We start from the raw sequence: 15,044 nt of genomic DNA on the forward strand, positions 1-15,044 counted from the left end.
GGAGTGTAGTCGTGCGTTCCGTCCTCATGCTTCCTGACTTCCTTGGACTTGTCCACAGCTCAGCATGAAAGAACTGCTGAATAGTCTGTTTGACCATCAAACCTGGGGGTCGTTGTCCGTCAACGACTCCACGACTCCCGGTGGCCTGCGGCCTGATGATCTGTGGCGAGAGTGGGGTGATGCACCTGGTGGCATGTACGCGGCTTTTACCGCCTTTCTGACCATAAAGGTAAGAATGATGACCAATGATCTGCTTTGGTTCGGTCTGTCACATTCATAGCTGGTGTATTTATGGGAGTGTGGAAAAAAGGACAGGGGGGAGACCATATTCCATGTGTTTGGATGGAACTATGATGGCTGACAAAAATAATTCCCTCCTCAGTTTCTTTTGCTGATCATTGCCATGACCATCCCTGCACCAGCCGGATACTTCATGCCCTTGTTCATCTACGGTAAAAAGGCAAAAATAACAATGGTTTTCATAATTCTAAAAACTCCATTGTATATTGGACAAATTTCATTTCAAAATGCCAGAAGTGTAACTGTTCCGTAACGACTCGTGTGTGGTGCGCGTAGGTGCGGTTCTGGGCAGACTCATAGGTGAACTCCTGGCCCTTGCCTTTCCCATGGGCATTAATACCGAGGGAGTGGCAGCCTACATCACTCCTGGTGCTTACGCGCTGGCAGGTGTGTGATGCCAAGTTGCCCCTGCGCAGCACCACGGTATTTTGTTATTTCATGAACACACCACGCATCCAGGTATTCGCGGTATCTGCGGCAGGAATTTGTGAAGGTGAAGACCTCAGTTGTCCTGAGCCCCACTTCTGCCTTTCACATTTGGCTTTTCAGTGAATACGGTTGACCTCAAAGACAGCGGTTTTACAGTACCAACACCAGATGGTATTCATAGAATACTTACCCTGCCAGTTAACTTGTTGCGAGCCAACTGTTCTGTTTTTGAACGTTTTTTTTCTTTTAATCCAATATGGCTGCCAGACCACGTGAGCGATGACATCATACATTTATATTCTCTAATATAATTGTTGCATAGATCATGCTCAATACATTTCAAACTGATCAGACTAAGCGTTGTCCCTGTCGAATTATGACGTCATAATTATGGCACCAATGACGTCATCGTTAACAACACCTATTCCCCATATGGAGTTCTTTACAATGAGCCATGTTTCAATTTTTTCCATGGAGCGGTTTCGGAGATGTAGAGGTTCAACTTTTTTCGATTTTTTCCAAGATGGAGTCTGTATCACGTGACCTATGACGTTATAATTATCATCAAGAAATTCTACAGGAGGAGATGCACATATTCTGAAAATTTAGTGTCCATCGGACTAACAGTTGCAGAGGAATTTTTGTTTTATTCATACTGATCAGATCAAGCGTTGTACTTGTCGAATTATGACGTCATAATTAAGGCACCGATGACATCACCATCAACATATCTTATTCCCCGTGGTGAGTACTTGACAATGAGCCATGTTTAAATTTTTTCCATTGAGCGGTTTGGGAGATAGAGGTGTAACGTTTTTCCAAGATGGCGTCCGTACCACGTGACCAATGACGTCATAATTATGAATAAAAAAATTCAACAGGTGGAGGCACTTCTATGGTAAAATTTAGTGTCAATCGGACCAACGGTTGCCGAGAAAAGGATTTTTTTTAATGCAGACACATACGGCACACGTACGCAACTGAATGCTTAACCCTGATTTTCGCTTCGCGAGCGCAGGGTAAAAACTTTGTGGGAAAGGTATTCAGCGGCCAAGAGTTTGAGGGTCCCGCTCATGTCACCGCAGGTGCTGCAGCCTTCTCAGGAGCTATGACCCACACAATTTCCACAGCCATGCTAGTCTTTGAGCTCACTGGGCAAATTACCCATATCTTGCCAGTGCTTATAGCTGTGCTTCTCGCCAACGGCGTGAGCCAGCGCCTCCAACCGTCCATCTACGATAGCGCCATCATCATGAAAAAGTTACCTTTCCTGCCTCGGCTTGGCGGAAAGGGCCGCAATGGGTGAGTGGAAATCGGAGATGTTCGATGGGAAGTACGTGTCAGTAGTCTTGTGACATCATGTTTACTTATAGCATTGTATTACTTCCTCCATAAGCAACATGATTAACCCTCTTCACTTCTGCTTTGTCATGAAATCAAATGGGTTTTAAAATTATGATACTATAGCAATTGTTTTTTTTAAGTTGCCAAAGTAACTAAACCGGCACTACATACAAGTGGCAAGGAACATAAATATAGGCACTTGGCTCCACCTGAATGAGAAGCAGTTGTATTTAATAAACTAGTGGGCACTGCCGCCCTCCGGGTGGGAGCACCCTGCTCAGGCCACCTACGGTGAGCAATGTTCTGCGGCACATTCTTGTAAATTCACTCTGTAATTTTTGGTGTTTTTGAAGTAAATTTTATTGATCACAACATATCATGCTCAATATCATGAAATAAAGGAAGATGGTTTGTAATATCGGTTACGAGGTGAGGGAAGGATGAAACCACATCAAAAGACCATTGCTTGCTGATGAAAAAGGATAGCACCATGAACTATATACAGTGCCTTCAGAAAGTATTCACACCCCTTGACTTTTTCACATTTCGTTGTATTGCAGCCTGAATTTGAAATGGATTATTTTGAAATGTGTTTTGTCATTGATCTACACATAATAACCCATAATGTCAAAGTGGAATATAGTGTTTAGAAATTGTGACAAAATATTTAAAAATGAAATACAGAAATATCTAATTTACATCGGTATTCAACCCCCTGAGTCAAGATTTCATAGAAGTTCTTTTGGCAGTGATTGCAGCTTCGAGTCTTCTTGGGTATGTCTTTATCAGCTTTGCACCTCCAGAATTGGGGAGTTTCTCCCATTGTTCCTTGTAGATTTGCTGAAGCTTTGTGAAGTTGGATGTGGAGCATCGGTGAACAGCAATCTTCAAGTCTTTCCACAGATTAATCAATGGCATTCAAGTCTGTGATTTGGCTGGGACACTCAAGGACTTTCACATTCTTGTTCTGAAGCCATTCCAGTGATCCTTTGGCTGCAATCTTGTGGTCGTTGTCCTGTTGGAACATAAATCTTTGCTGCTGTCGAAGGTCTCTTGCACTCTGAAGCAGGTTCTCCTCAAGGATTTGTTTGTATTTGTCTCCATTCATTGTTCCCTCTATCCTTACAAGTCTTAGTCCCTGCTGCTGAAAAGCATCCCCATAGCGTGATGCTGCCCCCACCATGCTTCACTGTAGGGATAGTGTTAGATGGGTGATAAGCTGTGCTCGGTTTCTGCCAGATGTAGAACTTTGCATTCAGGCCAAAGAGTTCCATTTTCGTCTGATCAGATGACATAATCTTTTGCCTCATGCAGAGTCTTTCACGTGCCTTTTTGCAAACCCCAGGTGTGCTGTCATGTGCCTTTTTCTCAGGAGTGGCTTCCATATGGCCACTTTCCCATAAAGCCTAGATTTGTGAAGTACTGCAGAGACTGTTGTCCTTCAGGCAGCTTCTCCCATCTTAGCCAAGGAACTCTGTAGTTCTGTCAGAGTGGTCCTTCGGTTCTTGTTTACCTCCCCGACCAAGGTCCTTCTTGTCCGGTTGCTTAGTTTGGTCGGAAAGCCAGCTCTCCGAAGAATCTGGGTCGTTTCATATTATTTCCCTTTCCTAATTATGGAGCTCACTGTGCTCTTGGGAACTTTCAACACTCTATAAATTATTTTATACCCTTCCCCAGATGTATATCAGAGTTCTACGGACAGTTCCTTTGACTTCATGGTAGAGTTTCTGCTCTGACATACACTGTCAACTGTGGGATCTCATGTAGAAAGGTGAGTTTCTTTCTAAATCATGTCCAATCAATTGAATTGGCCATACGTGGACTCCAATCAAGTTGTGGAGATATCTCAAGGATGATCAAAGGAAATTGGATGCACCTGAGCTCAATTTGGTGTGATAACAAAGGGGTTGATTACTTATCGACTCAAGACATTTCAGATTTTCATTCTTAATTTATAAGGAGATTCTAAAAACAAAATTCCACTTTTGATATTACAGGGTATTATGTGGGTAGATCTATGTGGGTAGATTATTATGGGGTAGATCAGTGACAAAAAAAAAATCTCAATTTAAACCATTTTCAATTCCTCACTGATTTTTACACTACACACTTCAGCACTGGGCGGTCCCATTCTGTGAGCTTGTGTGGCCTACCACTTCGTGGCTGAGCTATTGTTGCTCCTAGACGTTTCCACTTCACAATAACAGTACTTGGAGTTGACCGGGGCAGCTCTAGCAGGGCAGAAATTTAATGAACTGACTTTTTGTAAAGGTGGCATCCTATGACGGTGCCACGTTGAAAGTCACTGAGCTCTTCAGTACGGCCCATTCTACTGCCAATGTTTGTCTAGGTTGATTGCATGGCTGTGTGCTTGATTATATATATCTGTCAGCAATGGGGGTGGCTGAAACAGTCGAATCCACTAATTGGAAGGGGTGTCCGCATACTTTTGGCCATGTAGTGTATTTTGCATCTGAGCTCAGTGATTTCCTCCAACTATTCTGAGGTTTAGTTTGTTTCAGAATCAATTCTTTGGTGGACGGTAAAAAGACCAGGGTGCCTCTCCTAAAGAGTAAGTGAGTTATTGCCGCAATCCTGACCAAATTCCTTCCTGGACTGACTGCCAGGAAGGGAACGACAAACAACCCAGCCTGATCTTTGCCTGCTCTAACCACAATGCCACTGAGTATGGTACATTCTGTTACGTCACTGTTATTGTGCTCACCTGTTTGCAAACATGTTTGAAACACTCCTTCCGGGCAAAACGCGAATGGAAAAAAAGAAAAGAAAAACTACAAAACCGGGATGTGATCTAGCTTCTCTGTCAGCATTTGAAAATGTAACTCATTTTAGGTGATCTCATCTCAATTCTCAAAGATATTAACTTATAAAATGAGTTATGATGTCCGGATGTCTGTCCGTCCGTTAACTTTTTGCTATTTTCACTACTCCTTTATCACCGAGCTGATTGTTCTGAAAATTGTTACATGGATACAAGAAAGGAGCCTGCCCATTCGCTCGGCTTAGGTTGTTTATTCCGGATCATGGGGGATGATTGCTCTAAAACCCGATAAATGATGCGTGTGGGTGACAGAAGTGAAGGACTTGTATCTGGGGCAGACATTTCAATTTACGCACTGACCACAGTCCTCTCATTACATTGCTTTCCATAAAAGGATGGGGAAGAGCTCGAATGCGCGTGGCCAGATGGTCCATATGGCTTCTGTCATTTAATTATGACATTCAGTACAAGCCTGGATCTGAAAACGTAACAGCGGATTGCTTGTCTCGCCTGCCACGACCTACTTCAGAGCCAGACCTGGAGGATGACATTGAGGTTGTCGCACTCACGTGGACCCTCATTGCTGTGACAGCTGAGGAATTCAAAACTGCTTGTATTTCCTGCCCCGTTCAAGAAAAGTTACGTGAAATGCTTACAAGGCGCTGGCCGAAAACGTCGAAAGGCCTGGATCCTGATCTCCTTCCTTATTTCAGATTGCAAAATGAAATGTCATTACAAAAGGACTGTGTGATGAGAAGTACTCACCGCCTTCTTGTCCCGGATGCGCTACAACCACATTTCATCAAATTAGCGCATGACACTCACCAGGGCACAGTGAGGACAAAGCAGCGGATAAGGGATCTGTACTGGTGGCCGGGAATGGACGCGCACGTAGAGTCCGCAATCAAGGCTTGCATTACTTGTCAGCAACATGACAAGACACCTTTGATGCACACATCACGACTGCAGCCGGTTCTTTATCCCGAGGCACTTGGGAGAAACTGGCAATCGACATAGTGGGGCCCTTTGATTCGATTACTTTAGCAACTGGCCAGAAATTGCCTTCACCTCCCAGGTCTCTTCCACTACAGTGATCAAGTTCCTGTCAACTGTCTTCAGCAGAGAAGGTAATCCAAAAGAGTTGATATCTGACAATGGTTCACAACTCACCTCCCAGGTCACCCCCACGACAGTGATCAAGTTCCTGTCATCTGTCTTCAGCAGAGAAGGTAACCCAAAAGAGTTGATGTCTGACAATGGTTCACAACTCACCTCCCAGGTCACTTCCACTACAGTGACCAAGTTCCTGTCAACTGTCTTCAGCAGAGAAGGTAACCCAAAAGAGTTGATATCCGACAATGGTTCACAACTCACCTCTCAGGGATTTGAAACTTTTCTGAAAGACAGAGACATTACTCACAGAAAGTCAGCAGTCTACTACCCGCAAGGGAAAGGAGAAATAGAACGATTCAATCGAAGCTTAAAAGAAAGCTTGCTCACTGCTAACATCGAGGGGAAAAAACTGGAAAACATTTTACAACGGACTTTCTTCAAACATACCGGGCAACCCGACATGCCACAACACAGCGATCACCTGCTGAACTGCTTCATGGGAGAGAGATGCACACCAAGCTGCATGTATCTGGGTTACAGATGCCAAAGGCCAACACACCATCACGCAAATACACAGCACTCACAGTACAAGAGAAGCAGAATAAGCAAAAGGCGTACACCGACAAACGGTGGGGGGCAAAGGATGTGAACTTTGAATGTGGCTCCTTCGTCCGAGTGAGGAAACCTGGCATCCTCCGAAAGGGATGATCCAAATTTCCAGCACCTCTCCAAGTTATGGAGTGAAGAGGATCTCACACGTGCAAACTGCGGGTGAGGAGAGGTGAAGGGTTTCCAGGTGAGAGGACGGAGAGCGGAAAAGATTGGTACGGAACGTGCCTTCCGATGGTGGGTTGAATAAAAACGTTGAAGACTATTGAATATCTCATTATTGGAGCACTTTACTATACAACATAAGGGTTGTCTATGCAACAGTCCTTAAGGAAAACCTTCGCTATGGAATCACAGTGTACCTTAACGTACATCTTTCCTTAAGGATAAGGGAGTTTTATGCAACCGGGCCGATGTCCTTATCACTATGACATTATTCCTTATCAGTAAAACAAAAATGGGATATCTCTTGGGTAATAGATACAATATCTCAGATGAAATTGCTGTAAAATCAATATGTGTAATTCAATTATTGAAATTATGAAGAAAATATATTTTGCCTCATCACAACAGTTTCCGTGTGTGTGTGTGTGTGTGTGTGTGTGTGTGTGTGTGTCACAGAGCTCATGGGATCTTGGTGGAATATTTTATGGACAAGGACGTCGTACCACTTCCAAGTGGAGCAAGTCGAGCAGAATTGAGTCAACTTGTGCGCTCGACAAGATGCTCCGTGTATCCAGTGGTCAACTCTGCAGGTGGCTCTTTCTGCATTTTTAGGTCATCTCATCTCGAATAGATGAACTTATGAAATGGGTTGTGATGTCCGGATGTCTGTCTGTCCATCCGTTAACTTTTTGCTATTTTTGCTACTCCTCCCTTATCACCTGGTGATTATTCTGAAACTTGACACATGAATACAAGACAGTAGCCCGCACAAACACTCGGGCTTCGATTTTTCGATTGTGGATCATGGGGGCTCCCAGGGGGGGTTAACCCCCAAACTTTGGATCCCGACTCGTCCCTTATTTACCAACCGATTGCTCTGAAACCAAAAAACAGCCCTTCTAATCGATGGCCTACAGGATCACTCTGTCTTAGATTTTGTTATTTCAAATCTATGAGCTCTCAGGAGCGGAGGTGGAGGGGGAACCCCAGAGGGGGGGACCCCCAAAGCAGCAGAGGTCTGAACTACAATCTCAAGAGATGACTGTCAGCCCACTCAGGGCGGCTATTTTATTTTTTAACTGTCGAGTTGAGCTCCATGGTACTGAAACAGTCTTTTCTGTTGCTTACAGAGAACCTGATGCTGGTGGGATCAGTAAAGAGAAAGGAACTTACCGAGTGCTTCATCTGCCTGCGTGAGCAACAGGTCAGACTTGACTTCTCAGCCAAACAGCAAGCTATAAATTGTGCCAAAGGGCACATAACTAATCCTACCCTTCGGTTTGGGCTCGGCAGGGATTTTGAGTTGGCTGAAAGTTGTATTGCAATGAGGAAGTAGGTAGGTTAGGTTATAAGATGTCCATGTGTAGTGATCATCAATCGGTTGCTGACTTGCGTCTCACTTGGAACATAGTTATGCTGAGCTTATGGAATGGTGAATCATCCGTCCGTCCGTCCATCCGTAAACACTTGCAACTTCTTCGCTGAAACTTCTGATGGGATTATGACCACACTTGGCTAAAATGAACACTTTAGATTACGGGAAAACCTTGATAACCTTCTCTCAAACCATTTAACCGATTAATGCAAAACTTTAAATTTGTGATCAACTACCCAAAGGAAATATTGTTTGTTGATAATGACGTCATCAGTCATGGGGAAAAGCAGCTTTATTGGATCATGAGAAAACCTTTAAAAATACCCTCGGAAACTGCTTAACTGATCGATGCTAAACTTTGCGTATGTGATCTACCACACGTAGGAAATAAAATTTGATAACAATGATGTCCTTGGCCATGTGGTCTCGCAGCCATGTTGGATCAAAGAAAAACATTTAAAACTCTTCTCTGAAACCACTTAACCAATCAATGCAAAACTTAAAACACAGTATATGATCGACTACCTGTGGAAACGTTTGATTAAAATATGCTGATCTGAAACACAATATTGCCGCCAGTGACATCATAATACAGAAAGTGGGCATTATCTTGAAAAATATGAATTATAGACACCTTGGAATTGCACTTTTTCAAATACGGCTAATTTTGACACAACCGGAAGTGACCTCATCATACTGGAAGTGGGCAATGTCTCAAAAATTAAGGCTCATAGACAGCAGAGAGTTGCACCAGTCTAGTGTGAACATCAAGTCAATATTACCTGACCTAAATTGTGTATACTAAATCGAGCTCTTATTTTTACCCTAATCCATCCGTCACTCTACTTTTTGGTAACCAGCCATATGACCTATAGGACCATTGGTACTCTTTTTTATTAGCATGGGGGTTGTGATTCGACGGAGCTGATTGGTCACAGACTGGGCATATTGGTCCAGACTAGCTGTCATATTCGTGCCGAGCAACAAGTATGAGAATTACAAAGAATACCATCGATTCCGCATTTTGTGTTTGCATCAGATGAATCTGCGTCAGGTGTACGTTAAACTGGGTGTCAAGTTTGCCAGCATTAGTTGAATGGAAATTAGAGTTCAAAATGTCCTTCGTGAAGTTCCCATGGTCAAATTCCAAATTCCTACTCTAACCTATAGGGGGCACTGCATCAGCGGCAGATATGCAGCACCCTCTGTCTTTGACCGCTAAACAGGGTTTAACACCCATCGGTCTAACACACTACCCTTTGTGCCCAGCCAGAGTCTCTGACTTCCGGTGGTTTGTCGGACTGGTGCCAAATTGAACCGATCACAACCCAGTTGTCTCCAAAAAGCTCCCTGTACCAGGTACGTTTTAGAGAACCTCAGTGTATCACAAAAGTAAAGATTCCGACATGTTTTTTAAAAATTCATCCAATCTTCTTTTACACCTACCTTATTCATTTGGTAAATAGTGCTTCCCACCCCGATAGAAAGATACAACACACGGGCCCTGGCCCAGTTTTGACCAGACATGAAACGTCCATTTTACAAACCGATGCGTTTGACTTTCCACAGGCTCATAGGATGTTCGAGCTGTTAGGGCTCCAGCAGGTGTTTGTGACCTCAAGTGGTCAGTTGAAGGGGGTTGTGACTCTTCGGGAGGTGAGTTGATCATGCGCACGGTTAACCGATTGCCACCACATTTAGATACCGGACCATCCAACTTCTATTTTTCTTTAGAAAACCACCATATGGAATGATTATGTACTTCTTCACGACTGCTTCAGGCAAAGTAACAATCCTTACTTCCAGTGCCACTGATGTATTGACCCGAACCATCTCAACCCTACTTCTTACTCTGGCTTCAGAGGATTTCTTTCTCTTCAAAATACTTTGTTTTGTCACTGAAACACTAACCTCGAGGTATTTTTCATGCAAATATCAGTCGTTGTCGTTGTTACAGCTGAGAAAAGCTATCGAAGACCTTGCCAATGGAGTGATCGTGCCTTGCGTACACGGCCGTTTGTGAAGGCCTACGTACGTGCCAGACCCAGAGGGAAGACAATTGCCACTGCAGTATCATTAAACACTGTTTAACTTGGGCAATTGATTCCCCCCCGTCCCCCCAGAAGTAAAATTCAAGACAAATTGAATGTACAGATGAAGCCTCATGAGCTTGCATTTCACGATGACAGCAGCGCAAGCAATTCTGGGAGTAAATTTGAGTGTTTCCCGATAGTGCTGGCAGCCGTACTACTTACTGGATGAACCATTTGCCACCATCCAGAGTGTAACATTAACCAAAAGCAAACGCTGTTTGAAAGTGACTTTGTTACAAAGTAAAATATTGAAACTTTCTCAAGTCTGCATCGATTCACGAGTATTGAGCACACATCGCATCACAAAAAAAAACAAAAAAATAACTTGCTCTCATATCCAATCTCGAGGCCATGGTAAACCGAATTCCGTGTTGAGGCAGTGGCAGCTTGCTTTGTCATCATGGGAAGGTAACACGACCAGGGGACGACCTTTGGTCATTCCAAAAGGCTTGCAACACGCGTGGCCATCCCAGGCAAGCCAGAAAATGGAATCTAGCAAACCTTCAGGTCAAATACCAACCTGTCTTCTTCAAAGACCTGGTGATGCCTTGTTAAGTTTGTACACCTCCTCCATCCCTCCCGAACCTCAAATTACATCAGAGCTGAGTCCACTCAAGACATCGTTGTTTTAACTCGGTCTATGCCGCCCTTCATACCCACTCTTTTCTGGACACTCACCTTTATACACCCGATAAGGTAGAGAAGGTTCTGGGTAGCTGTGCCTCTACCTTGATGACAGGCCCAGATGGTATGAGCACCAATGGTTCTCAAATCCTGCTTTGCTGATCTCACGGTTATCCTTTGTCTGTCCGATAGGTCACCTTCAATCTGCTTGAAACACGGCCAGCATTAGGTCAACACACATCGAGGGTGCAAAAACAGATCCTTCCAATTACAGGCTAGTTAATTAATATACTTCATGGAATCTATCTTCATGGAATTTTCCTTCATGGAAAAGCAGTCATGAAATCTATCATTGCAACTGATATGAAGTAAAGTCCTTCCTGTTATGGTGGTCTTTCTATCTTCTACCGACTCCTCTCCGGCCTTGCTCCCCCAGCTCTCTCTGTGCCCTGTCCCCCAAATATTCCTACAGGTCACACAAGATCTGCCAGCAACCCTCTTATGGTTAAACTGCCAAAATCTCGGCTCTCTGCTCACCTTCACTCTTTCATTCCCCTTTTCTCCCGCCTCTGGAACAAACTCCCCCACTCCCTTCAATCCCACTCCTCCCTCCAGGTCTTCAAAAACAGCTGTTCACCACCATCTCTTATCTACCCCCATCCAAAACCTTGATCTTTTCTACCCCCACTAATTCACCCCAGATACACTTTTTCGAAATTCCAACTTCTTTCCTGAAAGTCCTTGCAGTGTTCATATGTTTTATACCTCTCGCACCCCCCCCCCCCTCCTCCCATTCCCGTGCCTCCTCCCCCCCCCCAAGCCCTCTCCCTCCCACAGATCTCCCGATGTCCCTGCTCTCAAATGTTGTGTTTGTGTCCTTCCCCCTCTCTCCCCATCTTGTCTACCGCTCCCTTTATTTTGTGTTTTATGTGTCGGTTTGACTTTTTGTGTGATTAATGTGTGCTCTTTCACGAGCCTCGATCTTGTATACAAAAAAAAAAAAAAAATAGGAAGATGTTCAGGGAAGTTCAGGGGAAAAGGGAAAAAAATCTAAGAACCAAGCAAAAACAGTGAAGGAAGGAACTTAAGTGAACAAACTTCGACGGGGGAAGCCTCAGGCTACAAGGCCGCACACGTGGGGCAACCACAAACGATTAATTTATGAAAGATTAACACCGAGAATCTTCCTCGGGACCCACTATAGGTACACACACCAAAAGATAAATACAGTTTCGACAAAAATACAATTGTGAACAATTATTACTTAACTTTGAAAACGTGGAGAACGTGTACAGCTTCGAAAAACCGTGCCGTCGCCGGCAAGATCTCCAAGGGGGAGCGGGAGGGGGGAATAGTTGCCTTAAGTTCTTTTGGAATAGTTGCCTTAAGTTCTTTTGGAATAGTTGCCTTAAGTTCTTTTGGAATAGTTGCCTTAAGAACATTGCAGGCTCGAGGAGTAAACTTTTGGATAAAATACAGAATTTCAGGAATGTTTTTGCAGGCTTTCATTACTGCCAATGGATTCCAGACACAACAACTACAACTCAAATAAGAGGAACACTCTGGAAAAAACAAATATTACCTTGTACATATCACCTTTAGAACAACAACTACAACTCAAATAAGAGGAACACTCTGGAAAAAACAAATATTACCTTGTACATATCACCTTTAGAACAACAACTACAACTCAAATAAGAGGAACGCTCTGGGAAAAACAAATATTACCTTGTACATATCACCTTCAGAACAACAACTACAACTCAAATAAGAGGAACGCTCTGGGAAAAACAAATATTACCTTGTACATATCACCTTCAGAACAACAACTACACTACACCTCCAATAACAGGATTGCTCTGGAAAAATTACCCCAGCATTACCTTCACAACAACAACACAATCACTTCGGAGAAAGAAGCTGTCGAAGCCTGAAGGCCATAAGCCTAAGGCCCATACGTGCTATGGCCTTCTCAAAGCCTGTGACGGCTATTGGCTGCAACCTTTGGATATATATTTGATAATCCTTGCTTTACACTAAAGGGTAAAATGAAATAGATGGAGCGTAGTGCAGGCCCCGGGGCACGTGTTGGGTAGTGGAGGCCCCGGGGTACCAGGGGTAAATCCGGCTCTGGTTATGGGTTCTCATGGGAAATGACTGCTGGGAAAACCTTTTCCTCCTTGTCACTGCTCAGATCGGTTGCTCAGGAAAGCACGGCCTTTTATATGGCCACTTGTCGTTTGCCATTGTCAATAGAGTCCGATGCAACTGCATATGCCAGATGTGTTACCTTCGTGCAACCACAGGAATTGTTTCTGGCAACGTCACTATCTGGAAACATTTTGGTAACCAACTTGGAGAAGTGGCCATTGATGGCAAGTGTCAAGTCCTGCTCAATCACGAATCCCTGGAACAGCAATTCTGCATTTATCATGGAATATATATTTTTAATAATCTTACGCTTCTGGTGTAGCTGACACTGACATACACGCAGCGCATGCAGCACACACACACACACCACAATACTGTTGTATGAGACGAACAGCCACTGAGCTCAGGGGACGTGCCATCACTTCCTGGGTGACATAATGGCGCCGCTTTTCTCACCACACTTAGCGGGGAATTTCCTAAGGAGGAATTTCCTCCTCCCCCTGGATGCCAACCTATGGAGATTGTCCATGCTCTTTACATTTTAAATGCCGAATGTCGAGCATGGAAGCAGCATGTACCATTTTTAAGTCGGTACGACTCGGCCGGGAGTTTGAACCACCAACCTCCCAGACTCAGAGTGGATGCTCTAACCATTACACCGCGTGGCCTGAAACGTCACCGAAGTGGTTTGTTTAACGGCCTCTGCGTTAGATTTATGTTTTTCTATGCCAAGATACTTTGTCACATCATCATACCCATCGTGACTGATGGAAAAATCTGTCTCACAAAGTTGGCAGAAAGCACATTTCTCCCACTTCCACTCCAGCTGGATGCAGCTGTGGTTGTCAACCCACATTTTCTTGAAGTTGTGATCCCAGCCTGACATTTCCTTTTGTTTTGGTATGATCATATCAATTTAAATAATACAACTTAATAGTCCATTGCAGAAAAACATGGCGTCTGTTTGTATCTATCCTGCATTGTGATTGGACATTGAAATTCCAAACAGCCAATCAGAATGCTTCTTTCAAGATATTGTGCAAACAACCACGAGGAGTTAACATTGCTTAGAAGAGTTTTGTTAACTCTGTACTAAATGTATTAGAATGAATGTGAGGTGATGCAGTCATGGCATTAGATATGCGTTGCTTTATGTATAGCTAGACGTCGTCCACCCTCCCTCATGAATGTGGGTGTCTAAAAATGCCATCCCTTTAAACATTATTCAATATCGTACCATCTGCAATCTGTTGTTTATGTCCTTTAACAGCAACCTGTTAAGGCTTGAAGCGATAGTCTTCTTTTTGGGAGAACGTTCTCCAGCCAGCCCATGGAAGGGGATGGGCCACCCTGAGTTGACAAATATGAGGGGGGGCGGCGCTCCCCCACCCATCAAACAGACATTCCGGGCCAATGGTGAGTGAGAGGGGAGGGGTGCAGTACTTCAGGGCATGAGGTGGGGGCCAGAGACGTTAAAAGCATGCACAGCAAAGGGGAATCAGGAGATGCGACATCGGACTCAACCTGTGTGAAAGGCTGCATTGAGTCTGCAGAGCGTCTACGCTAAGTCACACCCCACCCAGCCACCCACACCTCTCCTCCTTACAAGCACCAGCGCTGTGAGCTGACCGTGACCTGCTGCAAGGACGCAACTGGGCTGCCACCGTGCATTGGTTCCTGCTGTATCTCACCAACATAGCAAGGGTATTTTTGTCTTGTCTGCTTCTCTCTGTCGTCAATCTCTCGTGGAATGATAGTAGCCTTAAGGTTAAATAGGTAAGGTTCCTGATCGTTTGTTGGTTTCATGGACGCTCATCGATAAGGGTTAAGGAGTATTGCTTGTTGCATCATCAATTGTCATTGCTTCCTTTTGTATTCCCGTCCCCCGTGTGTACAATTATTATTAAAAACAACTTGGTCTCGGGTTGAATTCTGGTAGTCGTGATCGCGATTGCAATTTTTCCCATCCGTTGAAGGACTGATTGGGTATGGGCAACCAGCACCCATAATAAGTCGAACCATGCTGTGCGACTTACCGGCTCCACTCGGCCGTAAATTA

The 15,044-nt window shown here is 44.2% G+C and overlaps 1 protein-coding gene across 2 annotated transcripts in view; it reads left to right on the forward strand.

Moving 5' to 3' along the window:
• Nucleotides 1-10,468, forward strand: part of LOC137424516 (chloride channel protein ClC-Kb) — a 52,873-nt gene extending 42,405 nt beyond the window's left edge. Inside the window, exons 11-19 of one of the 2 annotated variants that reach the window (XM_068112042.2) lie at nucleotides 59-229; nucleotides 383-452; nucleotides 577-687; nucleotides 1,815-2,031; nucleotides 7,199-7,332; nucleotides 7,873-7,946; nucleotides 9,387-9,476; nucleotides 9,687-9,773; nucleotides 10,075-10,468. In XM_068112042.2, coding sequence (XP_067968143.2) covers nucleotides 59-229; nucleotides 383-452; nucleotides 577-687; nucleotides 1,815-2,031; nucleotides 7,199-7,332; nucleotides 7,873-7,946; nucleotides 9,387-9,476; nucleotides 9,687-9,773; nucleotides 10,075-10,140 — 1,020 coding nt within the window. In that variant the 3' untranslated portion in view covers nucleotides 10,141-10,468. Of the gene's footprint in view, nucleotides 1-58; nucleotides 230-382; nucleotides 453-576; nucleotides 688-1,814; nucleotides 2,032-7,198; nucleotides 7,333-7,872; nucleotides 7,947-9,386; nucleotides 9,477-9,686; nucleotides 9,774-10,074 lie in introns of those variants that run through there. The other variant, XR_010983942.2, reaches the window with a different exon arrangement.
• Nucleotides 10,469-15,044: the final 4,576 nt, after the last annotated feature.

The sequence above is a fragment of the Myxine glutinosa genome, chromosome 4 (genome assembly GCF_964187855.1).
Source record: "Myxine glutinosa chromosome 4, kmMyxGlut1.1, whole genome shotgun sequence".
Lineage (NCBI taxonomy): Eukaryota > Metazoa > Chordata > Myxini > Myxiniformes > Myxinidae > Myxine > Myxine glutinosa.